This window comes from Manis javanica, chromosome 3 (genome assembly GCF_040802235.1).
Source record: "Manis javanica isolate MJ-LG chromosome 3, MJ_LKY, whole genome shotgun sequence".
NCBI classification, from domain to species: Eukaryota; Metazoa; Chordata; class Mammalia; order Pholidota; family Manidae; genus Manis; species Manis javanica.
In genome coordinates, this window is record NC_133158.1 from 193,380,788 (window position 1) to 193,406,546 (window position 25,759).

At 40.1% G+C, this 25,759-nt stretch overlaps 1 protein-coding gene across 1 annotated transcript in view; it reads left to right on the forward strand.

Moving 5' to 3' along the window:
• Positions 1–25,759, forward strand: part of DCHS2 (dachsous cadherin-related 2) — a 227,100-nt gene that overhangs the window by 113,523 nt on the left and 87,818 nt on the right. The window contains exons 2-3 of the mRNA XM_073232557.1: positions 4,274–4,465; positions 15,373–15,604. Of these exons, the coding sequence (XP_073088658.1) occupies positions 4,274–4,465; positions 15,373–15,604 (424 nt within the window). The remainder of the gene's footprint in view (positions 1–4,273; positions 4,466–15,372; positions 15,605–25,759) is intronic.

Sequence of the window (25,759 nt, forward strand, 5' to 3'; positions counted from 1 at the left end):
ACTTCCATCAGAATATTATAATCCTGTTTTAACTGTAGGATCAGTGGTTGGCCAAGCACATCAAATGTAAAAAGTTATTTTGTAATTTCTTTTTCTTCTTTTCTCTTGTTGGAAGTTCTACATGGGAGTATGTTGTGTAAACAATGTTGCTTCTTCAAACAAACTGTTATATGCTCATGGTAGAAATTTTTCATATTATAATAAAAAAATTAAAGTGGGTTATTTAATTTTAAATTTCATCTGAAGTGCAGCCAGTTTCTTTAGGACATTTTTGTTTCATTGCTCACTTTTTTCATTTGCTCTGAGGTTGTTTTGTAAATTTATTCACTGAATTAAATATGATCGCCCAGGAGTAGGTAAAGGACAATGTTGCCAACAATATGTCACCTATGACTTCAGGTTGACTTTTGGATTTTTGTGCTTATGGAAGTGTCTGGGCAGGTGACCTCCACCAAAGCTGCCCAGTTATTGAGAAGGAGACCTCCCCAGATAAAAGGGGAGCTGTGCTGGTGATAAGAATACAGTCAGATCCATTCCCCTTGCAGAAGATCCAAAAAACACACCTTCAAAAACCGGTGTTCTCAACTTGTCTCGTGTTTCCATGACACGTTCTTCTGGAAGAATCCTTACTCCAACAAGGGAAGATACGAGGGAAGTAGTAAAAATTCTTTAAATTTTAGAAAACTAATCATGGAATTAGGGAAATCTTAATATCATATTGGTATTTTGCTTTTTTATATGTCTGCCTTAACTTTATGAGAGATCAGACTAAGAGAGTGCAATTCTAAATTGGAACAAGTTTGGAGGGAAAATCATCAGATGCACCTCAGTCTCAAGCAGGTAAGTTGAGATCAAGATGAGGAACATGGGGGTAGCATTGAGTGTGACATCTCATGTGACTGACTCTTTGAGTAGATTCAGGGATAAAATCCTCCCAAGATCTTCTCTAGATCTCTAAATTAGCACCATACGATTGTGATAATAGACTGACCAGATGTTTCTCTTTTTGATTTTAAGCAGTTATCTCTGAAGGAAAGGCCCACTGAATTTATTCACTACCAGTATTTCCTCTTGAATATTTGGCGAAGCCATATCTATTTCCTAGCATTTAGATTGCTTAAATATTACGTGCAAGTCAATATTAGAAAATATGGACCTCATAAAGAAGCCAAATTAATTATAGGCATTTAAGACCAAGTATTCGTAGGGAGATTATTTTGTTCTAGAATATTTTTAGGGAGTTGAGTAAAAGCAGATGTTCTTATCTTATGGTTCTGAAACTCAAAATCCAAACTACTGACATAAACTGAGATCAGTACTCTTATCACACTTTGTTATTTTGCTTTGCCAAAAGTGCAGATGAGAAGAAGGTCTTGAAAGTGGAAATAAGGGAACTTGTTTTATATAAGCCAAATCACTGGTTAATATGTGCTATTAAAGGCTGAGAATGAGTTTTAGAATTTAAAGTTCATATTTATCTTCCAATCAAACCAAGGTTATTGCAAATACCATATGGTTTTAGAAGACATATTTGGTGTCTTTGGGAACTTGAGGCTACTAAATCATTAACAGCTGCCAGAATGGAATAAACCAAATGTACTCGGAATTTAGTTCTTTGTAGTGGGGAAGTCTGTGGATTTCCTGGTTCAGCCCATCTGATGAGAAGAATAACTCACAAACATGTTAGCTGGTTGCACAGGATGAATAATTTTGCCAGAGACTATAAAATAGATGAGAAAATGAAGATAAATTAAAAAGACTGTGTGTCATCAGTTGAAAAAAAATTAAAGGCAATTAAAAAGGGAAATAATACTGCCAACAGTTAAGAGTTTCGTGAGATGCATTGGTTCTCAACCTCAGTGCTGTTGACATTTTGGGCCAGACAATTCTTTGTTGTGGGGTCTGCTCTGTGCATGGTTGGTTATTTAGCAGCATCTGTGGCTTCAACCCCCTGGATGCCAGTAACACCCTCTTCCTTGTTATGACAATCAAAAATGTCTCCTGACACCACCAAATACCCTCATGGGAGCACACTTGCCTCTGATTGAGGACCAGGGCTAGGCTACACAAGTAGCTCCCACTGTCACATTCCAGTTACATGCTCAAAATAGAATGGGATGAAGGGGCAGACTTATTGAGGACTTTGATTGATGAATGTGTTATTAGTATGGGGTTTTGTTGGGAACCATAATAATTAAGGTATAGCTTCTGCGTGTATATTGTACTGATGAAAAGTAGATCAAATTTTTTTCCAATCTAGAGTTAATTGAGTACAGTAGGAATACCAATAGTACAGGTGATTGTCTTCTATTTTTCCTTCTTCTGAAAAGCCTTGCAGAAGTATGTAAGACTAAACTAAATCTGTAGCAGAATCAAAATGGGAAGCCTTCTCTGTGTATGACTTTTAAATCCCACTACATAGTAGAGGCTACTTGGAGACCTACATAATTTCATAAGCTTGTCTTCATATAAAGACTGAGTGCCACTTGTGGCAAAAGCTGTTTGCGTTCACCAAACGTCTTTGTGATCCTCTACATGTCTCAGTCTCCCTTTGAGATTGGCTGAGGCCATGTAACTAGTTCTGCCCAGTGAAATGTGAGCTGAACGTAACTTCTGGGCTGAGGAAGTTAAAAGCCAATGCTTTCTTCCCTTATCACAGGCCTCACCAATATGTGTCCTACGAGCCTGAGATCTTACTGCTCCTTTCATTCTCTCCATTCTCTTTTTCTGAGATGTCTGCTGGTTGGCTGTTGGACTCTCTGAATTAATCTGCTTAATTCTCTTTTATTTCACGGCCAGCCCTTGATCTATTTTTCTGCTTTCTGGGACCCAGTGGAATAGAAGGTTCAGCTAAGATTCAAGTGCACAGGTATTACTATCAGTCGCCTTTCTTTGTGTTAATGATATTCTGGTGAGAAAGTCACATGCAAATGAAGTAAGCAGGTACTTGGGATGGTGTTACACATGATCTAGCAGGTTCTGCACCGGGGGAAGGTGAGGAGATTGTTTTTTTTCTCCCAGTAAATTAAATGGCATGGGCTAAGACTTGGGAGGTGGGACAGCATAATGATTAAGAGCATGTCCTCTGCTGTCCAACTGCCTGGGTTTGAGTCCCAGTTTTGGTGTTTATTAGCTATATGATCTTTGGCAAGTTAATTAAACTATCTGAGCCTGATCTGTAAAATGGAGTTCATTATAGGTTATAAATATGCAATATGATAAGTAATTAAAATAGTACCTGTTCCATAGACATAATTCTTTTTCTTATTTTCCCTACCCCCCAGTTTTTTTTAAGTCCATCTTCCCTTAAAGGGATTCTTTTATTATAAGTGCTGTGTAGATGTTTGCTCTTACTATTAATTCAGTTGCAAATCAGAAGAACGTACTGCGCCTGTGAACTCAAATTTTTTTTAGTTCTATATAGCCTGTTGTATTTCTTGGTGTATATTCTTACAGTTAGTGTAAATAAGTTCAGTGTTTTCATAATTCCAGTGGCATCATCTTTTCTACCAGACATAGGACTGCTGCTAACATAAATGGTATTTATGGCCAAAGAGAAAGGTGTCTTTACGTCTGGGCAGTTACAGCTCCATGTAAGCTTGCCTATTTTGGCAAGCAGAGCATGTGCTGGATTACATCCCCAGGCACCCACTGGACAGGGTGCCTCCATGTGGTGTTCAGTCTGTATGACTGTACAAGGTTTCAATGGGCATTATTCCTGGAGGGAAACATGACCTGGGAATCCCAAATCTCATACTCCAGAGTGAATTCTGTCAGTTGGATTGTTTACTGGTAATTTTGTCACTTTCTGCCTTGATTTCTCTGCCATTCCCTTGCTGCTCCAAAATTTTGGGGGTGAGGTGTTGAACCCATCAATTGAAGGACTTAAGTATAAGAAGGAATCCACATACATGTTGCCAAGTTGTTAGGGTATGGGTGTTTTTAAACCCTTGAGATGAGATCTTGAAGGGATAGTGAGAAGATAAGAAGGCAGAGAATTGAGGGCTCAGCCCCAAGGAACTCAAACTTTCAGAGATCAGATAAAAGTATAGAAATGGACAAAGGAGACTGAGAAGGAGAGTTCACAAAAGGAGGAGGAAAATGAGGGTGAATTGACACATAGGTCAAGAGCAGAGAGAGATAAATCCAAAGCCTACACTTTATGAATAGCCGTGGGGGTTACTTGATTGTACAAATCATGATAGCAATTCGTGACTGACTGGAATAATGCCAGCATTTCTGTTTCCTCATGGATCAACCTCTTATCTCGTAGGTAAGAGCCTCTGATGCAGACTCAGGACTCTATGGCTTTATTGAATATTCTCTTTATGATGGATTCCAAAGCTATGAAGCACCTCAGGCATTCCAGATCCACCCACACGATGGGCAGATCTGTGTTTCTCAAGATATTGACAGAGAGAGGGATCCAGCCACCTACGATCTCTTGGTGAAAGCTAAGGATGGGGTAAGTCTTTATATATGAAAAATATCAAACATACTCAAAAGTGAACCACTGGGTACACATCAGAAAGTACCAATGGTTGCCAACAATTGGCCAATCTTGTTTCATAAATCACTACCTCTTTCCTTTGCTGGATTATTTTGAAGCAAATACCAAACATACCATTTCACCCATCAGTTTGGCAATATCTCTAACAATGGCTTTTAAAAAACAGGACTACAATAAGTTAACAATAATTTTTAAATAATGTGTAATACCCATCCCATTTAAAAATTTCTGGATTATCTAAAAATGTCTTTTAATAGTTGGTTTGTCTGAATCAAGATTTAAATAAGTCCAAAAATTGATCTGACTGCTATATCCCTTAAGTTTCAGTCTGTAACAGATTCCCCCACTACTGCCCCACGTATATTTTCTCTTATGGTATTTATTTTTGGTATATTTTCTCTTATGGTATTTATTTTTGGAAGAAATCAGGTCTTTGTAATTTTACACATCCTGAATGTGGCTGATTACATCCTTGGGATTCATTTAATGTGTTCTTTTATTATTTTTCCTATAAGCTGACATTTAGAACCAGAACTCTGATTAGTTTTGAGGATCTTATCCTAAACCCAGCCCTGGTGTGCTCGGGGGCTACTCTCACCCTGCCTGGCTCAGTGCAGGTTCTGTGAGTATGTAGGTATGGGCCAGGCAATGACTGCTGCTGGAGGGACAGTTTGTCATGCTGCCTGATTCCAGGAGCAGGGGCACAGCACACCAGGCGGGAGGTGGGGAGGTGGTGTGTGTGTGGCGCAAAGCACGAAGCACGGGGGCAGAGGGAGGGAAGGAAGGAAGGAGAACTGTGGGCAATTCCAAGGGAAGGAGTGGGAGATGCGGGGTGGGTGGGTTTGAGACTGCCGAGTTGGAATGGTTCCGGGGAGCTCGGGGGCCTAGAGGCTCCCTGGCTCTCTGGTGTCTGTCCCCTGGAGGTGACGTGTGCAGGTGAGTGGTGGCCGACGTTGCAAACACCCAGTAAAGGAGGTGGTTGGGATAATAAGCCTCTTTGGATTGGTTGGTTTACATTTGAAAAGCCCGTTTACCTAATCCTGGGAAATTCCTTCAGGATCCGCAAGGCCCCAGATGTCGAAGCATCAGAATACAAGAAAGAGAAGACATGGCAAATACACTGCCCTGGGGCCAAGGGCCCTCACAGAGGAGGGCCACGGGGGCTCACCGGAACTCCCGGGATACTTAAGGCTTTAAACTTAGAAACTAAGAAACTTCTGCAGCTGTTTCATTTCACTTTGGCTTATTGGAAGTACCACCCAGTGGGACTAAGGGAACTCATTACTCAGGTTAACTTAGTCCCAGCCTAGCATCTTAAATCATCAAAGGAAGTGTTAGTCGTGGCATGGGCTACTGGCAGCACTTTCTTCTCCGTGTCAGGTCCCGTGTGTTCCTGTGCCAGCTTCAATCAGTGCTGCCTGCTCCCAGGCAGAGAGCCCATGTACTCTTCATCACGTGCCACCTACGAGGGCTCGTCTCCTCATCTTCCTCCCGGCTTTCTTCTCTGGGGTTGTCATCTCCTTCCATGTCCTCTGCTTCATCTCCGTCCTCTTCTGGGTTTATCGCCCCTAGATGCTCTTGGGTGTTTGCATCCATCTCCACTAATGTCTTCTATTCCTCCGCCTTGTGGGGATCAAGGCAGTACAAGTCACTGAGGGTGTCCTGGCATTCCCCTCTGCCGTACATGTAGAGCAGCTTCACGGCCAGCATGGCAGTGGAGTAGACACCATATTCTCTTGGAGGGTCACTGGCTTTGTCAGACCGTCTTCCTCCTTCCTGATGCCTGTGGCAGGGAGCACTGGTTAGTGGCCATCGCAGTCCCATCCTCTCTGACCACCACGGTGGCCCCCTTTGGGGCTCCTGGGAGCTGGCTTCCCCTGCTTGTTATCATTCTCAGGCTCTGCTTTTCTTTACCTCGCCTATTCTCTGACCTAGGTGCCTTCAGCTGTCCACAAACCAGTGGCTCTTTGCAGTACTACAGAAGAACAGGTTGTTAAAGAAATCACCTGCCAGGCTCTCTTTCTCTTCCTCACTCACTGCAAAAAGCAGTGTCTAATGATCCAGGGCAGCAGCCACCAAAATGCCATATCTAGGGGTGAGCTATATTCCCCAAGGATTAATCTAAGTCTGCACCCATTTGACTGTTCTTCCTCCTCAGACTTTAACTGGAGTACATCTAAATGCAGGTTGTGTTTGTCCACCTTCGTTGACTGTTTCCAGTAGACGATTATGCTCCCCTGGGAAGTGATGGACACTTGGGAGCCCAATCTGGGTGTGGGCCTAGTCCTTCATGGGGGCCGCTTTCTCCATATGAATGTGTCTAGTTTAAAGGCATGCATGTTATTGTAACAGATGTAATTCTTTGCACTCTCCTGGAAGCCACTAAAAAGGATTAACTGTGTCTTCCAAGCTACCATCTGATAACCCACTTTGACCAAAGGACCCCTGTTGAATTCACTTCTCTCAGGTCTTGGTTGCCAAATGCGTGACCAGAGATCTGTGTGTGCATAGGATGAATTCACCTTTCTTAGGAAGAGCAGGGACAGACACATTCAGTGTTGGGGAAAGTGAAGACTCCCATGTCTCTACAATCTGAGTCTAGAAAAGAGCTATCAGAACTTCAAGGTCTCCTCCATGTGCAGTGCGTGGACATCTTCTTCTCCATTTCTGCAGCCATCTTCTTCTTGCCCATCCCTTGGGTCCCGGAGAGCCCGGGGATACCCAGGGAGGGAGCTCTATGTGCACCCCTCCTGGAAGGAGGTCCTCTCAGGAGTGGGCTTAGTGATGCACTTTTAAAAGCAAACTGTAGACTTTTAACAGCTTCCCAACCTTCTTATTTGGACCTGAAACTGCCTCCAGCATCCCTGTGTTTGCCTCAGATCATACGACGGCAAGCAACATAAACGTTTGTGTGAGGTGTGTGTATGCACGTACCTGTGTGTGTGTGTGTATGTTCTCCAGTGCACAGTGTTTATTCTGCTGCCTGCGTAACTTTCTTCTGTTATGAAGTGTGCATTCTACTGAGGGAAGTCTGCCTCTGTCTTAATTATTCTGTGCAATATCCACTGCAGCCTACATCCCTAATCAAAAAGGTTGGGAAAGATGAAGATAGCAGTGTTCCTAATGATTCTATAGATTGTTTCCTAAAAACAGCCTTGCTTGGATCTGAAGAATAAATGAACTCAAACAAGAAATTTGAGGTCCAAGATATAGGATTCTAGGCCATAGTGAGTATATTTAAAACAATGAACTCCACCTTGACAGAGACCTTTCACTTTACATAATTGCCTTGACAGTGTATGGTTTTTCTCAATCTTTTCTCTTTCTAAATATATGTTCTGAAAGCTCTTTGGAAGAAATTGCTGAGAACCCATATGATTGTGGTCAGAAAGAGATTTTTATCTGTCAGTAGAAGAATTTTTCTTATAACATACTTAGATGTTCTAGCTTATTTGCTGCTGTTCTAGTTCTATTTATCTTTGTGATGACTATCAATATTTTAAAAACTCATCACTTCTCCTGTTCTACTGGCAGTACTTCTGAAATCATCTGTTTTTGCTTCTACTGCTTCTATTTATCTCATGCAAAGCAGTCATGAGGATGCTATAAAATTACATAATGGAAACAAACAACTGGATTAAATTGGAAAGCAAGTGGTTTTTCACAATAAAGCTTTACAGTTTAATTATTCCATGTTTAGACATAATTCCTTGTTTCCTTTTCCTATTTGTTTTAACCAACTGTAACTCTTTTTAGTATATGTTTATTAACATTCTATTTCTATTTTTCTCATGACATCCTGAGGTCTGTAGCTGAAATATCTGTCTGAGATAAAGCTATTTCAACTGTCTCATGCCTCCAGGCTTAGGGAAGGGTTACGTCAGATAGCAATATAGAAAGCAGATTGACTTAGCCCTTCACTGTCATATATACATATATACATATGTACATATATACATGATGAAAGTTGGCTTTTGAAGTTGTGCCATATAGTTCAGGTGTAATGCCTATAGATCTCTAAAAGCAAATTTGCTGAGTAAAAAGGCACACTCATTTTTCCCCTTTTTCCGCCAGCTATTTTTGAGATATGATTGATAAATAAAACATATTTCTAAGGCATACAATGTGAATATGAAATAATTACTACAATCAAGCTGATTAATATATCCATCACCTCATATTGTAAGTGGTGAGAACACCAGATGTATTCAGCACATTTTAAGACTACAGTATAGTCACTTGAACTATGATCACCATGCTGTACATTATATCTCCAGACTGTGTTCATCAGCATAACTGATATTTAGAGCACACTCTTTTAATTTGAATAGATTATGTTACCTCACTTTCCAATATCCAAGTGCTTTTTCCTATCTTTCATTCATTTCACTGATTGCCACCCCCATACCCCAGTTTCAGGAATAAGCCATTGCCCAGTTGCCCAGGTTTTCTAGCTAAATTGTCTGATCCATATTTCAAACTGATTACCTGCCACTCTTTAATACATTACCAGGATTAATCCCTGAATATCTTGAATACCACTTTACCTCGTTGTTATCTCTAGAAATGTAAGCCTCCCCAGCCATCCACTATTACCCCTATTCTCATCCCTATCCTGTTATGTTCATCCTTTCATTTGAATCAATCCCACCCCTCCTCTTTGTCCTTCCAGACTTTTCTGCTGTGCCCTCTGGAACAAATGGTATGTCATTTAGCATCATGCACCATTTATATATTACGACATTATTGCACAATCAAGCTAGTGAATATATCCACCACCCACATTGTGAGTGATGAGAACACCTAAGATCTACTCTCAGCAAATTTCAAGGACGTAGAACAGCAATATTAACTATAATCAGCATTCTATACAACAGATCTCTTACTCATGCTGCACACTCCCTCATAAACTCAATCTGGTCTCTGACCTCTCCTTTACCTTCTTGCCCTGACTGGCATGGGCCACCCCGGAGGACACCATCTCCTCTCTGGCCTGCTCCCAGGGAGCCATGTTCTGCTCATCACAAAGTGAAGAGACATGTTGAGGTGGGTGGCCTCCCTGTTGCTCATTGCAGCATCCAAATAATTTCTACTCCTTTCTCCATCAAAAACCAATTTGCCATTGCGGTTCATAATGTCATTATACTGTGAACACTCTTTCTTGTTGCTGTCGTGTTCTAAACCTCCTTGTCACTGGGGAGCTTTACATTTTACTCGGTCTTCCTCTCCACCACAGTTCCCTCTCGGACACTCCAATATCCGTTTATTGAACCATCCAAAACCCTGAGCCTCTCAGTAACTTGACTTTCTCATTTCCAAGGATCATCTCCACTACCTGCATAACCTCTGAAATCTTGATTTCAGCTGTATCCGTATAGGTACCCTTATCTTTCTGTCTCACTGTTGTACCTCCATCCCAAGCAATAATTCTTCTCCCCTGTTAACATCTCTAATTTATTGACCCATCACTAAAGTCACTGAGTTGCAAATTCCCTCACTTCATAGAACTCTCCAGGTAAAATCCCACCCCTAGCTAAACCCCACTGTGCCCTGTCTGCACTTGCCTAAGCAAATTTACCTGGAGGAAAACAACATGCCTGCTTGAAAGCAAAGTCCTTACTTCCTGCCTATGGTCAACTAACTTCATCTTCTTTCCTGTTATCATATTAGAGATATGCTTGGATCAAAAATCGATCTCTCTACTGTTCAGGGTCCCATCCATTCCAGCCTTCTTAAGGATAGCACTTCTATAAGTATTTTCTATTCTTCCTGTATCACTCACTGATTTCTCAAATTCTATTGAATGTCTTCCATAAGCATACAAGGTATACTAATAATTTCTATCTTAAAAAAACAAAACCTACTTTTTACTTCATGTAGCTTTTTAGAAAACCATTTTATTCCTTTTCTTTCACAGCAAGTCTTCTTAAAATAGCTCTCTCTGTTTCTGCCCTCTTCAATCTTTCTTTAATCCATTTTTCCCATTCCACCTGTCTAATAAAACTGCTTTTGTGACTTTCTGTTGTGCTACATCCTGGCACTTATTAGTTAAATTTTGTTCAACTTCTCAATGAACTTAAAATCATTCTTTGAATGGAGCTTCCCTTCACTTTGGTGACACCACAGCTTACTGTTTTGTGTTTTCTTAGTAAACTAGACCCTTAGGTCCCTTCACCTTTGCACATTGAATCATGAAATATAGTCTAGAACGTATTGACAAAGGAAATCATAGTCCACAAGAGCAAACGGAGGCAAAGGATAAATATTAATATTCTGCTATTCAGCTCCAGAAGGCAAGAGCAGAGAGAATGGATAGTAGACAATGGCCAAAGTAAACATAATGGCAGAAATGTTTCCGTATCTGCTGATTCCCCTAGACAACCCTCAAGCTTTCAAGCTTGGTGATTTCCCAAACTACTCCTGACTCTCACAGCATGTATCTTGAGAGGATTGGGATTCAGGTAGGTTGGTTAAGAGTCTCTAACCATCATTTTAAAAGTTGAATGATTAAAATTATGTAAAAAAGAACCACGAAACCACGATGTGCCGGTGGAAAGAGAAAGGATAAGACAAAGTTAAATATTCATGGATGGAATTTATGTGGTGTACTGATTACCTTTTGGGTTAATGCGGTATTCTGACATTTAGCAGCTTTAAAGTAGCAAATGTTTATTATATCATACAATATCTCAGGGCCAGGAATTTGGAAGCAGCTTAGCTGGGCAGTTCTGGCTCATAGTATCTCAGAGAGGTTGCATTACGAAGGCAGTCTTGACGAGCTGGACAGAAGTTTAGTTACAGGGAATTGGGAGGTGGGCACTCCGAGGAATGGAGATAATGAGTTCACATTAGCTTTCTCCACACCGTGCTCTCTGGGATACTTGTCTCCCAAGATGCTCCTTCCAAAAGGGTCAAATGAGAGTGAGGAAAACCTCAGAACTCCCCCCCCTCTAGAAATGTGCATAAGGAAAGTTCTGGGTGAAGTGCTGAGACAAAATACTCATTTGTCTTGGATGATTCAAGCTTTCCCTAACTTTTTGACTAAGGAACCTCTTTATTTATTATTAAGAAACACTTCTTAACTCCTATCTCGGGTACCTCTTTCCAATACCTAGATATGATTAATGTCATTAATGACAGCGGTAGTATCCCATAAGGGGATTAAAGAAGAACACGGAACTTTGAATTTACTGATGAAACCCACTGGCGTACAGAATGAAGTGTTCTCCTTAGACTGTAAATCAAGTTCCTCGACTCTGACTATCAAGGCTTTTCTCTAGATCCTACCCACCCTCCCCCTTGACATGCCCATTTTCATCTAGCTACACTTATGTGCTTACACTTTGTACACCATGGCAGAGAATTTTTTTTAACGTTATTACATTTTCTAGAATGTTATTTTCACTTAAAGCATCTGTTTGTCAAATTACCTTTTTTTAATTTGAGAGTCATCTGACCAAAAATAAATTTGAATCTGCCAATGTTAAACTGGAAGTAGTTAGGAGGGCTCCACCGACAAGGGTCAGGGGAAAGACTTCTATAGTGAAGATGTGGAAGCAAAGCAAGGACATTTTTGATTGGCTGTTGCTTCAGCAGTCAGATTCTAGTCCTGTTCATTGTCTTTGAGGTTTTGTTATCTACCTGAAAATTGTACTGGATCCTGAATTCTTCTAATTACCTCAAATAGCTATGACTCTCCAACTTTCTGCCGCTCTTCTGATTTGGAAGTGCCAAGAACAAAGACTGCCCTTGCAACCTCGTCGGAAGGGACTATACCAAGCCTTAGTCACTACCAGATGGCAGGCACACTCCAGGGCCTTGACTTTTGGGTTTGTGTCTCCCAAATAAAAAGGGCTCCTTCAGATTCTTGCAACCACGCACCAGCCGAAGATCTAAAGCCGTGTTTATTTTGAGGGCCTACCACAAAGACCCCTTGAGCATAGCACGTGTCGGCATCTGCCTCCTTTGTCTATAGTTCTGAAACCCCAGAGCTTCTCAAGACAGAAAGTTTTGAAATCTCATTTGGTGAGAAACCTGACTTAACTGACTTGAGACCATGCACGTATTTTTAATCCCTCTAAATGTGTCTACTCATACATTAAGTGCTTGATTATTCATTGCCACCCCAGACCTGACAGGGTATATATACTATGATGCAATTTTTAAACTTGAAATATTCCAAGACAAAACTATGTGGCCCCAAATACTTAGGAAATGGATCCTGAAAAATCTTATAATCGATGATGATTAACCATCATAAATGCTTTCATACACATTATATCACTCCTTCCAACACCAGGCCTGCAAGGTGAGCAGGCAGCTCCACTTTATAGAATAAGTGGTTCTAACTAATGGCCTATCTGACGTTCTCGAGGCTACAGTACCAGAGGCGGGCAGGGCCAGATGTACGACCCAGATCTTTTGGCTTCAGATGCTCCACTGTGCCACACACCCAGTTGTATAGATTCTGTTTCATAGGTTGTAAGTCCAATGTAAACCAAGATCCCTCTTCCTTTTCCCCTGAGACTGAGTCTGTGGTCGGCATGACCTCGAACATTGTCTTTAAACAAGTATTTCATGGAAGATAGAATATATACCACAGAAATACTTTAAAAAGTCTAATTTAAAAGAAGTCACCAGGGACTTTAGGGACAGATGAATCTCTGTTCCGGTTTCAGAGCTGCAATTTGTAGTCTCATTGACCCTGGGTGAGTCATGAAGCATCTTTATCCTTTGGTTTCTTATCTGTCAAAATAGGAGAAACCATAAAAATCCAAAAAGGGGAGATTATAACAATCGAGGGAGAAAATCCACATGAAGCACACTTACCGTGCATTCTCAAATGGTTATTATACGAAGAAAGTGCCCCCTTTTGATAAATCCAGCAGTTAAAAATTGAATTCATAAAAAGGGAAGGATGAGATCTATAACACTTTCCCTGTAGAAAGAGTCATTGTTCTGTGACAATTTTTTCACTGTTTCCATCTCACATTTTACTTGTGTTTAGTAGCATTGCCTGAAATTCACTTCTTTGGTTTAATGATCTTAAGGTGGAGCGATATTCATTTCTTCACATCATGTCCATTTTCTCATAGCTTTTTTTGTTTTCTCAGCCCCTCCTCAGATTTAAGTGACTTCTTAAACTTGAGGAGGAATGTGAAGGGAAGGGGAGAGAGAGCAAAGGTCAAGGGGAGACCCAGTGAAAAGGAAGGCGGTTTGGAGAGACAGGGGCACCTCTGCCAGGCGGCACGCAGCGTTCTCCCTCTGTTTACAACCAGTCCGCGTCTTGACCGTCTTACTCCGCCCCACCTGGGGACCTTAGGTTTGCTGAAGATACAGCGCCAGCCTGCGTGTGACGCGTACGGGCTAGTGGGAGCGTCCTGGGATTTTCTTGCAGTTTTAACTGGCCCCCATTTCTCCTGCTCCAATTGGAAGCTGGCATGGCCCTGGCATTTCAGTCAACTTAGAACATGGAAAGCCACACTATTTTTAAAGGTGTATGTCCCAATTCTTGTATAGTCCCCAGTGTCTGGGATACAGGGGACCTCAAAGCGTGAGAGCCATTGCCCAGGCTGTCCCCTTCATCCCAGACAGCACTCTCCCTTCTTGCTCCGCCCACCCTCCGCCTGTGCCTCCTCCCCGCAGGGCAGTCACCCTCCCTTTGCTGCCAAACCTTCCCCTTTGGCCTCCCTTTTTCCTCTTTGCTCAGCGCCTCCCGTAGTAGGAAAAACAGAGCTAGAGAAAGGGTGGAGTATAAGTGAGGGAGAAAGCCCAGGCTGTTATGACTTTCCAAGGATTTTTGTCAAAGATGAAAGTATCAAAATGTGCCAGATAGAAATGGAAAATGATGCTTTAGAGTGGGAACACATGTTTCACTTGAGAAAAGCAAAATTGCAGAGGATTGTTCTCTTCTATTGTGTTCTCTCTCCTCCTTGTTTCCAGATGGAGGCCTAAACAGTGTGGGATCCCCGTCTCACTACTTTATACTCAATATCACTATACTCAATATCAACCCTTCTAAAACTTGAAAAATTCAGAATTCCCAAACAAATCTGGCTTCACTAGGATCTAGGATAAGTACCTTCACTACCACTATGCACTCCCGACCTGGTGACCCTAACAGCCTCCTGACTGGGCTCCCTCCTTCCACCTTGGTGCTTTCAGTTTGCTATGAACACTGAAGCCAGAGTGACAATTAAAATCTAAGTCAATTCAAGCTGCTCTTCTGTGCGAAGCCTTCCAATGGGTCAGATCCATTTCCTTTCAGAGACCCACAGAGCCCTCCATGACCTGCCCCTGTCCCCTGATATTGTTCCTTGCTGGTCCCTGAACAGACTTAGGATGCACCTGCACTCCTGCCTCAGGGCCTTTACACTTGCTCTTTCTTCCATCTGTTATGCTTTCTCATGCAGGTCAGTCTTTATTCAAGTGGTACCTCCTTAGTGAGGCTTTCACTGATGACCTTTTCTGAAACTGCATCCCCTACAACGCTCTCTTACCCCTTCTTGGAGGTTTAAACTAAAAGGGATATTTTTTCCTCTTTGGACATCAGGAAAACTTTCCTTGCATATTTGTGGCTTCTACTTTAAAATTATTGCCTCATAAGGAGCTTTAAGTGGTGATATCAGTCTTATGTAAGCATCACCACTGAGGTATAGGTACCATGTTGTTACATGTGAACTCATACCTCAAGGTTGAAAGTAAAATCTGTGTGTGTGTGTGTGTGTGTGTGTGTGTGTGTGTGTGTGTGTACATGAATGTATAGTTGTTTCAAAAGTCTGTTCTAGGATCTTTGTCAGTTATTCTGGATCCTAGAGTTCAGGAGAGATCATTTGTAATCACTTCTCATTCATTACCAACAGGGTGGGCTAAGTGCCCAAGCTTTTGTTCGTGTGGAACTGGAGGATGTGAACGATAATGAACCTGTGTTTAACCCATCAACCTACGTGATGAGCATTAGTGGCCAGACCCAACCGGGCACCGAGATCGTCAATGTTCTGGCCACTGACAGGGATTCAGGGACATATGGAGCAGTGGCTTATGAGCTGGTTCCCGGAGACCTGTCATCCCTTTTTACCATCGACTCCACCACAGGTATGTGATCTTGGAACAGTTTTCCTCTGAAAACAACAGTTTCTGTGTAACAGTCAGAAAATTGACAAAGGTGAGGAGTGTTGCAGGACTCTGCCTCACCTTCCCAAATGCTGAGTCTATTGAAAAGAGCAGAGGCTTTGTGGTCGGGTTAGACTGGATCTGAGTCCCAGCTTTGCTTGCCACTGGTGTTAGGTCTTTATTGGCCTAGGTCTCCCTACCTTAAAAGTAGTGCTAGTAATCCCTGTGTTGCAAAGTTGTGTGAGAATTAAAGGCAGTAAATTAAGAGAAACCTCTGGCCAATAACATTTGTTTTGCAAATGTTCACTTCTCTTCACTGGTATGATCCTACCATCAATGGATTACTTGCACCATTTCAGTGTGTTAATAGACAATATTAGTGCAGAGAACATTGTATGGATATCCAAAATAGACCCCTTTCTTGGGCTAGATGTGGCATTTGCTTAGTCTCTTTGGGTCTTGGTTCCTTGTTTTGAAAATGATATCTATAGCTCTTCTCATTCTCTCATATAGTGATTGTGCATCTGCCAAAGAATTCCAGTGGGCCACTGAGTCTTTTAGAAATAATCAGTCTTGAAGAGGATACCTTCCCCTTTCTATTGGTTTGTTGTTAACAAAATATTGTTTGAAATATCTGATTACACAAAGACATAAAATTTTAAGTATATAATATTACATTATAATGCTTTTGAGATATTAAAGATGTTCTGGTTCAAAAATGAGGCTGCAAAAGAAAAAAATTTTTACGTATGTTTCTTTACAATCTTTTTAAAATATAAGTTTATTTTGCTGTAGTAGGAACACTTAACATGAAGTCTGCCTTCTTAGCAAGTTTTTACCTATAGAATACATTATTGTTGTTGACTATAGGCCCAGTGTTGTACAGAAGATCTCTAGAGCTTATTCATCTTGCTTAACTGAAACTTCATGCCCACTGATTAGCAACTTTCCATTTCTCCCTCCTTGCTGGCCCCTGGCAACCACCTTTCTATTCTTTAGTTTTATGAGTTTGACTATTCTAGGCACCTCACATAAGTGGAATAATGCAGTATTCGTCCTTCTATTACTGGCTTATTTCACATAATATAATGTCCTTCAGGATCATCCATATTGTTGCATGTCACAAAATTTCCTTCTTTTTAAAGGTTGGATAATATTCCGTTGTATGTATATTACTACATTACCACATTTTCTATATCCATTCATCTGTTGACAGACATTTAGGTTGTTTCCATAACTTTTATTGTGGTTAGTGCTTTACTGAACATGGGAGTGCAGATACCTCTGAGTTTATATTTCCTCTTAAAGCATGTCATATGAGCATGGGTAGAATGTGTTTCATTTATGATGGTGAGGATAATGATGGGAGCCACACTAGGCATTTTCTACACATTGTCTTATAGGATCTTTACGTTCTCTGCAACAATAACCGTTTTCATTAGCACCAACAGTAATTCGCACAGGCAATCCAATCTACCCAGTTAGCTCGCTTTCTCACCCAGCCCATTAGGCTGTGAGTCACTGCTGTTGTCTTGGAGGTGTCCTTCCATCTGGCCTGTGTGAGTAGCCCGGGGGTTAGTTGTTTACAACAGCAGTCTTTATAAAGCAGAACTTCCCTTGCTCAAAATAATCCACCTACATGGCCCCTTTAACATTTCAAAGATCAGAATAAAATACTTTTTTAGGAAAGTAGCCTGCTTATCTTGGCTTTTTCAAAATGCCTCTGAACCGCTTTTCAAATTGTCAGGCCCTCTAGGACACTAGCATTGCCAAAAATATATAGGCCAGCCAATAATCAGGGCACAGGATCTCAAAGCATTTAGCCGATTGTTTTTAAAAGGCATCCACACACTCATCATCTAGCTTCCTCTGCAAGATCTGGGAGAATGAGCTGTACTTTGTTCTGTTTTTAGAAGCGGACCTGGTGCTGTGCTGTGTGCTGGTTTCAGTCAGCCACAGGCTTCCACTCCTGGCACCAGGCATAAGACACATGCCATTGTCAATCATGGAGAACGCTTTACGTGGGTCATTATCTAGGGAAGTATCATGGCCTTTTTTTAAAAAAGCAAAGACCAAATTCGTAATGGAAGTAGCCTTGGGTTATTATTGTTGGCAATTTCAATGCCAGTTCATTTAGGTTGAAGACATTTCTCAGTCTAACAGCGCTTAGACTTTTGGTTGCACTTAATCACCACTCATGAGAAATTCATGAGGCCTGGGAATGCTTTACTTTAACCTTTAGAAGAGAATTAAACAACACCATGATTAGCTATGGGAAAAAGTTGCCAAGTGAACAGGCAAGTCTCCTGTTTTCAACAGTTAAGTCCAAGTTCATCTGTTGGTTGACTGCAAACCCTGAACATATTTTCTATATTATACATAATAGTTGGGCTTTCAGGCCATGCAGTGAAGGCTTGTTTAACTGTTAATGTTCCCAAGGAAAGAACAAGGAGCTGGGCTGGAATATGGTTTCCCTTCTGGATCTGCTTTTCTTCTGTAACCTCTGTAAAGCTGGATTTTCTTGCTTCCACAATAAATCTCAAGAAATTGCCTTTGTCAGTATATATCAGTGGAATAGATGAATAAATGAAGATAATAGAATAGTAATTTAAATCCTTGTTATATCCTTTTAAGAAATTGCAAGGCAGTGTTACTGATAATAGAGCAAAATGTCACTGAAAATCTTCCTTCCCCATCTCAGCTTGGTAGGTGGTGCTATGGCCCCCTGCTCCCCAGCTTCTCCCCAAAACTCTCCCAAATTCTCTCCCTCTCTCCAGCTTATCTGTGTTGACTGGCATTCTTCTAGATATATATGTATATATACTGAAACACTAACTATATTTATATTTGTATTTTATGTCATTATATATATATAGCTATATAGAGAGAGTATATGTTTATGTAATTATATAGCTGTATAGTTGTACAATTTTATACTCACATACAGTTATATAGTATGAGGACAATATTAAGAATGAATGGGCTAATTTATGCACTGTCACTTCCTGAATTACTCTGAAATTCTCTCTTGGAGACACTCATTCATGTACTCATTAGTTCATTTGCCCATGCATTTTAATGCTTCCCATATCAGACATGCTATTTTATAAGCTTACAAACTTTGCGTGATAGGCTCATGCTTTTCTGAAGACAAGAGATTTTCCGTTGATCTATTTCTGCCACAATGAAGACTCATGCATTAAAAATAGAGCTCTTTGACTTTTTGTGTTCATCTGGTAAGAAAAATATTTTGGAGAAACTGCAAGGGGGTGTGGTGATGTCATGGGTGCCTCCTCTTGTGGGTTTATCTTCCCATTCTATTTCTGGTTGTCTCAGTTTGTTGTTGGTTCAAAGAACATTTTTGTAAAAATGTGTTTAGGCACCAGGAGAGAGATACTGAATTGAGCCTTCATTTCTCTTATTCTCAGTTAGTTAGGCTCCTTTGATGTGGGCACAAGGCAGACCACCCTGCTTTGAACTTTAAAAGGAGGAAACACATGAGGCATATTTATTAATAGCTCTTTTTACATGTATTTTTAATCCCATTTTATGAATTATATGTAGACTTTTTTCCTACGTTATTTGAAGTATTCTCTTTAATAACATGACGAGAACTGCTCTTTAATTATTTGGTAATTTTACGCTGAAGCAAACATTACTCCTAATTCAGTTGATATGAAGGTGACACAGGTTTCAAGCATTTGTGTTGGCCATTTGTTGTTGACCAGCTACCCCTGTTGCTAAGGCTACCTTTGGTTCAGTTCTTGTGGTTTATGTCTTCGCATAAAAACAAGTTAATGACATAAAGAAAAGTCAATACAAGTTCTGAAAAGAGTGTAGCTTACCTATTCAAGGCAGAAAATGGAAGCAAGTTCATCTTTTTGATAGATATTTATTCAACACCTAATAGGTATTAGGTACTGTTCTAGAAATTTGGGACACATCAGTGAATAAGACAGATAAAAATTCCTACTTCTGTAGAGCTTACAACAAAAGCTTATGTTGCCTTGCCAATGTGGATTCTATGTTTAGTTGTGGTGTAGACACAATCCAAGTTTAGCACTACAGAAGAACAGGCTAACTGTAAGTTAAACTGTCAGACAAGGACAGCTATGCCTCTGTATTTATTTCAAATCTTTTGTTTGTGTGCCGTATGTAGATTTTAACATGGACTATAAGTAATGTAACACAGACTCTGTTTTTCTTTATTTCAAGGGCAGATTCTTTTCTGTTAGTTTTATGCTCAGATAACATAACATGTAATGGTTCTCATAATTCTTCATGATTGCCACCTCCCTACTTCTAAAAAATCTGATATATAGCTAATAAATTAATAGCACACCTCATTTCATAAAGGATGTGAGCCTGCTCACACTAAGGAAAAGAAAATGATGACTTTCTTTTATATGCAAGACAGAGACTAAAATTTATCACTAGGACCTAATCAGTGTATTTCACTTTCAGAGTTTCCTCTCAAAAGCATGTTAGAGAGCTTCCTCTTTAATTTTTACAGTGTAAGATCACAGAGACTTCTGGAGATGTAAGAAACCTTACAATTCAGCTCCCTCATTTAGTGGAGGGAGAAATTGAGGCTGAAAGGGACTCGGTGATGCCTAAAGGTGTATGATTGGTAAATGGTAGAATTGGGCTTGAACGCTGTCCTAGACTATGATCTGTTCCTGTGCAGCTCTGCCTCAGATAATAACCCTTGTCCACGTCTTTTTCATGTATTGCCTACTTGAGCCCTACATCAACTTATGGGATGAGCAGGGCAGAAGTTTTAATGCCCACCTGCAAATTCAGACACTCAAGAGCCTACGAGTCTTTCTAAGTGACTTGGTCAAAGATGTAGTTATAAACCCGACACTTGGAATTATTTCTTGGGCTCCCACTTCAAGGCTCTTTCCATTATTATAACCTTTATTTTTTAAGCTAAAGACAAAGCTAAGATAAATATAGATTCATTGGTTGAACTAAATAAGATTAAAAAAAAGACTTCTTATTATGACCTCCTATACAAACCTATTTGAAATACCCAAATTATCTGTTGATTTATTTTATTCTTTTTAATTGAGTAAATACAATTCCATGGGCTCTTCCAAAACGGGTACATTTTTCTTAATAATCCTTTAGTTGTCAATATGAAATAGAATTTGGTATCCATTTTATTCCTTTCAGCAACTACAACTTAGTTACCCATGTTTGTGTGCACAGTAAATAATATAATGTCATCTATTTGGTGAATAGGTTTCTATATTTTCACAAAACTGAATATAGGAGAGACATCATAAATATCAGTAACTAGTAAGAAATTGGTATTGATAATCCCATATTTTTTTATCTGTCTCTGAATTTTGAGAAAACCACACCTATAGTCCTCTGTGTTTGGTGAAGGTCATGCCTGCACTTTTTTGTTCTTAAGTCCCCCTTAGCTTACAATTGTAGTAATGAGCCACAGATTATTTTCTAACTATGAATTACCACTTTGGTTAATATTATGGTGACTATACTTCAATAAAACTTTTTAAAATAAAAAAGTGTATCCCATCTTTTCCAGGAGATAAGATGCTGAAAATCAGTGTTGCTTCACTGGTAGAAAACATGATTTTATACGTATATTAGATTTCAATTAAGGGAGGACCTTTGTCTTCAAGTTCTTTTATTAGTCCATCAGTTAAGAAAAATTACATTCCAGCAGTTTCTTCTGTTTAAATAATAAGTGACAAGGTAAAGAACACAGACCAACATTATTAAACTTTACGGTTGGTATGCATAAATCCAAGAACTCAGTAATTAAAATATAAAACAACCAGTGCTCTATAAATGAATCAATACCTAACTTTTAAAGTTGAAGTTGGTCCCCTGCACTGGTGGTAATGATAATTTGCAAGTGTCATGAAGAAGAGAGAGCCAAATAATCACCGTACTTTATTAAAATATGATGTCATAAATTTTAAGCTGATAACTATACCGGCAATGAGAGGTGTTCATTTTATTGACTACTGTGTTGTTTATTGCATATGTAAATATACATATTTAGATGTAATATATATTACAGAGCTACATTACCTGACCCCTCAACTTTTAATAAACAACTTAGTTTTTTAAAAAATGTTGAACCCAAATAAATGAGTTTTCAAGCACCTCTGTATATTCAAATGTTTTTTAAAAAAGTGAACATTTTGAAACATTTAGCATTTAGAAAGACAAGCTTAACTTCAATACTCCCCCTCGTATAAGCGATCAGTGTTCGTTCAAAGGAACTTTACTAGCTTCTTCCTGGTCAGCTGAAGAGATCGTTTCACTACACAGAGTTTTGGCTTTGAAAGTAAAAAAAAATAGCCGTTGGCTCAGAAGAGGCTTAGTGAATTCATATATACAGGCATAAAATGGACTTTGTTCAAATATAAAAACACAGATTTGGTCATTTCACTCCCCTGCCTAAAATCTTTGAGTGACTTTTTATGGCTCTTTGGCTGAAGACCAGGACCTTGTTAAGGTCTGCCAGGCCCCTCCTGGTCTGTCCCGCTTTCCTCTGTGGCCTCGGTTCCAACTGCTTTTCCCTTCAATCTCTGTGCTTATTCCATGTACCAACTACTTCTCCTTCTCCTTTCCCTCCCCCTCCGCCCCTTGACCCTGCCACGCCTCCCTCCCCAAGCTCTGGGCAGACTGTTCCTTCTGCCCAGATCATTTGGTTGCTGCTTCTGCTCTCTCCTTCCCAGCCAGCCTCTTCACCTACTTAATGACCTTCCTCGTCCTTCAGAGCTCAGATGATGGATCAACTTTCCTGACAACGCCCTCCCCAACCACATTACAACAGGTGCCCAGATTTATATTCTATCACAGCTTCTCTTTATATATAATTACAAATTTTGTGATTATTTTATTAATGTCTGTCCCCCACAGGCAGTATCTGTTCTGGTCCCTAGTGCCTTCCTAGTTACTAGTACAGCTCCTGGCATAAATTAGGTAGGCAACAAGTGGTTGCTGAATGAATAAGAAAAGAAGGAGATGCATTTGTTACCACAAGAAAGCTTATGATCTAGCTGAATCAACAACGATAATATACACGTAGAAAAAAGACTGTGGTGGTTGTCAGAACCATGGGGCTTGTGGGGCGGGAATGAAATGGGAAGGACCAGAAGGTGTACAACCTTATAGTAATAACATAGGTGAGCCCTGGGCTGTAATGTACAGCATGGTGACTATGTTAACAACATCGTATTGTGTATTTGAAAGCTGCAGAGACAGTAAGTCTCGAAGTTCCTATCACAAGGGAAAAAAGTCTGTAACTATGGGTGGTGATCGATGTTAATTAAACTTATCGTGATAATCATTCCACACTATATAAATATATCACATTATTACTTTGTACACCTAAAACTAATATAATGGTATGTATCAATTATAGCTCGATAAAAATATATTTTAAGAACATTATGAATGTATGATAATTTTTTGAAGTTTAGTACTGGAAAAGAAATAGATACTCAACCCAGATCAAAGTACAGAAATCTATGGAAACATGCATGGGAAAAACTACATACAGAACAAGGCAAGAAGCTGAGTCATTATGCTCTCAAAGTTACATGTTGAAAGTGTGGCCACACAGAGCAGAATAGAGTTATTTGACCAGAAAAAGTGAGCTAGCTGGCTCCTAAGAAGTCTCACGAGGTGATCCAGGCACACCTTGTTTTATTGTGCTTCAATTTCCTGAGCTTCGCAGGTATTGCTTTTTTTATAAACTGAAAGTCTGACAACCCTGTGTCAAGCAAGGCTATTGATGCCATTTTCCCAACAGCATTTGCTCACTTCATGTCTGTGTCACATTTTGGTAATTCTCACAATCTTCCAAACCTTATTATTATGATCATATTTGTGATGGTGCTCAGAGCTCAGTGATCTTTGATGTCACCATTTTAATTATTTTGGGGCACCACAAATCGTGCTCATATAAGACAGTAAACTTAATCAACAAATGTATGTGTTCTGACTCCACCAACTAGCCATTCCCTCATCTCTCTCCCTCTCCCCAGGCCTCCCTGTTCACTGAGACACAATAATGCTGAAATTAGGCCACTTAATAATCTTGAAGTGGCCTCTAAGTGTTCAAGTGAAGGGAAGATTCCCATGTCTCTCACTTTAAGTCAAAAGTAGAAATGATTAACCTTACGGAGGAAGGCATGTCAAGACCTGAGGTCAGCCGAAAGCTAGGCCTGTTGTGCTGAATAGTTGCCAAGTTATGAATGCAAAGGAAAAGTTATCCAAGGAAATAAGAAGCTACTTCTGTGCACATGAGTGATAAGCCAAACAGCCTCCTTGCTGATATGGAGAAACTTTGAGTGATCTGGATAGAAGATCAAACAGCCACAACATCCCCTTAAACCAAAGCCTAATCCGGAGCAAAGCCCTAACTCTCGTCAATTCTGTGAAGGCTGAGGGATGTGAGGAAACTGCAGAAGAAAAGTGTGAAGTTAGTGGAAGTTGGTTCATGAGATTCAAAGAAAGAAATCATCTCCATAACATCAAAGTGCAAGGTGAGGCAGCAAGTGCTGATGTGGAAGCTGTGGCAAATTATCCAAACGATTGAGCTAAGATGATAAAGGAAGGTGACTACACTAAACACAGGTTTTCAAAGTGGATGCGCAGCCTTCTATTAGGAGAAGATGCCATCTAGGACTTTTATTCCTAGAAGAGATGTCAATCCCTGGCTTCAAAGCTTCAAAGCTTCAAAGGACAGGCTGACTCTCTTGTGAGGGGCTAATGCAACTGTAACTTTAACTTGAAGCCATTTACCATTTGTTCATTTCCTATTCTGAACGTCATAAGGGCCCATAAAAGTTATCCTAAATCTACTCTGCCTGTGCTCTGTAAATGGAGCTACAAAAGCACATTGTTTACTGAATATTTAAGCCCACTGTTGAGGCCTACTGTTCATTAAAAAAGATTCCTTTCAAAACGTGACCACTCATTGATAATGTACTGGTTGCACAAGAGCTGTGATGGACATGTACGATGAGACTAATGTTTTCATGCCTCCTAATACAACATCTATTCTGCACCCCTTGGGTTAAAGAGTAATTTCAACTTTCAGGTCTTATAAGTTAAGAATTACATGTCATACAGCAATAGCTACCATAGATAGTGATTCCTCTGATGGATCTGGGCCAAGTAAACTGAAAACCTTCTGGAAACAATTTACTATTCTAGATGCCATTAAGAACATTTATGACTTTTGGAAAGAGGCCAGAATGCCAACATGAACCGGAATCTGAAGAAGTTGGTTCCAATCCTCATGGGTGAGTTTGAGGGATTCAAGACTTAAGTTGAGGAAGTCACTGCAAATATGGAGGAAATAGCAAGAGAACTAGGATTGAGTGAAGATGTGACTGAATTGCAGCAATCTCAGGATAAAGTTTGAATGAATGAGGAGTTGCTTTTCATGGTGAGCAAACAAAGTTGTTTCTTGAGATGGAATCTACTGCTGGTAAAGATGTGAAGATTGTTGACATGACAACAAAGGATTTAGACTATGACATTAACTTAGTTGATAAAGCAGCAGGGTTTGAGAGGACTCCAGTTCTGAAAGACATTCTACTGTGGATAAAACAGTATCATCAAATAGCAGTGCCTACTATAGAGAAATCCTTCAGGAAAGGGAGGATCTATCGATGTGGCAAACTCCACTCTTGCCTTATTTTAAGAAATTTGCCACAGCTACTCCAGCCTTCTGCAACCACCACCCTGATTGGTCAGCAGCCATCAACATGCAGGCAAAACCCTCCACCAGCAAAAAGATTACAGCTCGCTGAAAGCACAGATGATGGTTAGCATTTTTTAGCAATAAACATTTTCCTGGTGGTCTGGAACAGAACAGTATCTCCAAGGTATGCTTGCATTCTATATTTAAATTATTTTGTGATCAGACTTAACATTAAGCAAAGTCATTCTATTTATATATCAAAGTGAATGCCAGTCATCAGGTTATAATGCAGAACCATAATTATCACAGGAACTGAATATTTGAGGCTTCATTTCCACCCTACTTCCTCCATCTAGACACACATGGAGAAAGCCAAATCATATCTGGAAAAGTTTGTGAACAAGCATTGATTTATAAAGAAGGGAATGAGGTCA